Raw genomic sequence first — 1,480 nt, 5'->3', positions numbered from 1 at the left:
GCTGAGCCCCGGAACGCCCCTCCGCCGGAGGCCCAGCAAGCGCGCCCCACGGAACGTCCCCCTCGGCAGCCTGAGGCCGAGTGACGCGGCGTGAAGGCCTGGCGGGTGTCCTCAGCCACCTTCCTGCGCGCCTTGGGCGTGGCCGTGTCGCCCTCCAGCGGGCACGCGCTGCCGCCCACGCTGCGTGTCTGTGCGGCGGTCAGTGGAGCACGTTTACGGGCAGACAGGCCGAAAGCCGTCCCAGTCAGAACACACCGGAACGAGCACAGGAAATCAGACAAGTTCAGGTTTTACTTCGTCTCTCCGCGGGCGCGCGTCCGACTCCTGGGAGCCAGCGTGGGCATGGCAAAGCGCCGCTGACCGCGGAGGGGCCACGCGGTCCGGTGTCTGCCTGAGACGCACAGCGGCTCGGGCCCCTCCTCGGGGGGGGGGGCGCCCTGACTGGCTGCCACGCGCTTCGAGTCATCTCAGACCCGGCAGACGTGAGCGCTGGCCAGCGCGGCCTCCCTCGCGGCCAGGTGTCCGTCCGGAGCCGGCGGCCGGGCGCCGTGGCCCGGGACGCGTGGCTACAGGGTGAGCCCGAAGAACAGCTTGAAGGCCATCTCGATGGCGACCTCGGTGACCGAGTCGTGGAAACAGACGTAGAGCTCCTGCACCTGGGGGCGCAGGAACAGCCTCCTGCAGAGCAAGGGCCGCCTGCTGAGCGGAGAGCCGCCCCCCGGCCCCCGCCCGCGCGCCCCAGACTCAGCTAAATGCACCGCCGCCGGCTACCCCGCACTGGGGGTGCCGGGGCGGCCAGCCTCACTTCCAAAGACATTTGCCCTGGGCCAGTTATTTGTCTTTGCCCAGAGTGCGAAAAGCCTGCTCTGTCCACCTGCTGTCCCCCTGCGTCACCACAGCCCTGGCGCCGTCCACGCGCTGCCCGCGGCCCCTTGCCCCACGGGCAGCAGCGGCGGCCATGGCACCGAGGTGCACACAGCGCTGAGCAGGGCGACCAGGCAAACTGGCTTCCTGAGCTGAAGTTTTAATCTGTACTGAATCGAATCCAAAAGACGATGCAGCAGGATGTCAGCCGCGGGCTTCTCAGCCAGCTTCCTCCAGCGCCTGGGCGGCCAGGCCCGACCCTCACCCCGCCTGGCCCCTCACCCCACACCCCGCTGCCCAGTGGCCAGGCCTGTTCCTCAGCCCGCCTGGTCACTCACCCCGGCGCCCCGTAGCCAGGCCCCGTCCCTCAGCCCGTCTGGTCACTCACCCCACCACCCAGTAGGCCAGCACCGGCGGGGCTTTGTGCTGGTCAGCCCATGGCTCCGGGGAGCACTCAAACAGCACCCCGTGCTCCTTCACGGGGGTGAGAGAAGCTGAGTCTGCAGAGGCGGGAGGCTCCCCAGCCGGCAGCGCCTTCCTCTGTGAGCGGACAGTGCCAGTTAGCAGCGTGGCTGTGCGGCGGCTGCCCACCGACCCCGCGGCCGGCCTGGCGTGG

The 1,480-nt window shown here is 70.1% G+C and overlaps 2 protein-coding genes across 2 annotated transcripts in view; both read right to left on the bottom strand.

The window, feature by feature from the left end:
* Window positions 1–466, bottom strand: part of HSPA4L (heat shock 70kDa protein 4-like) — a 13,345-nt gene extending 12,879 nt beyond the window's left edge. The window contains exons 1-2 of the mRNA XM_012734834.1: window positions 443–466; window positions 51–188 (exon numbers count right to left, since the gene is read on the bottom strand). Coding sequence (XP_012590288.1) covers window positions 51–188; window positions 443–466 — 162 coding nt within the window. The remainder of the gene's footprint in view (window positions 1–50; window positions 189–442) is intronic.
* The window catches only part of INTU (inturned planar cell polarity protein), a 42,596-nt gene continuing 41,389 nt past the window's right edge, over window positions 274–1,480 (bottom strand). Inside the window, exons 3-4 of the mRNA XM_012734833.1 lie at window positions 1,253–1,471; window positions 274–678 (exon numbers count right to left, since the gene is read on the bottom strand). Coding sequence (XP_012590287.1) covers window positions 567–678; window positions 1,253–1,471 — 331 coding nt within the window. The 3' untranslated portion in view covers window positions 274–566. The remainder of the gene's footprint in view (window positions 679–1,252; window positions 1,472–1,480) is intronic.

The sequence above is a fragment of the Condylura cristata genome, unplaced genomic scaffold (assembly GCF_000260355.1).
Source record: "Condylura cristata isolate star-nosed mole 26May11 unplaced genomic scaffold, ConCri1.0 scaffold00075, whole genome shotgun sequence".
NCBI classification, from domain to species: domain Eukaryota; kingdom Metazoa; phylum Chordata; class Mammalia; order Eulipotyphla; family Talpidae; genus Condylura; species Condylura cristata.
This window is presented reverse-complemented; position numbering and strand designations above follow the sequence as displayed.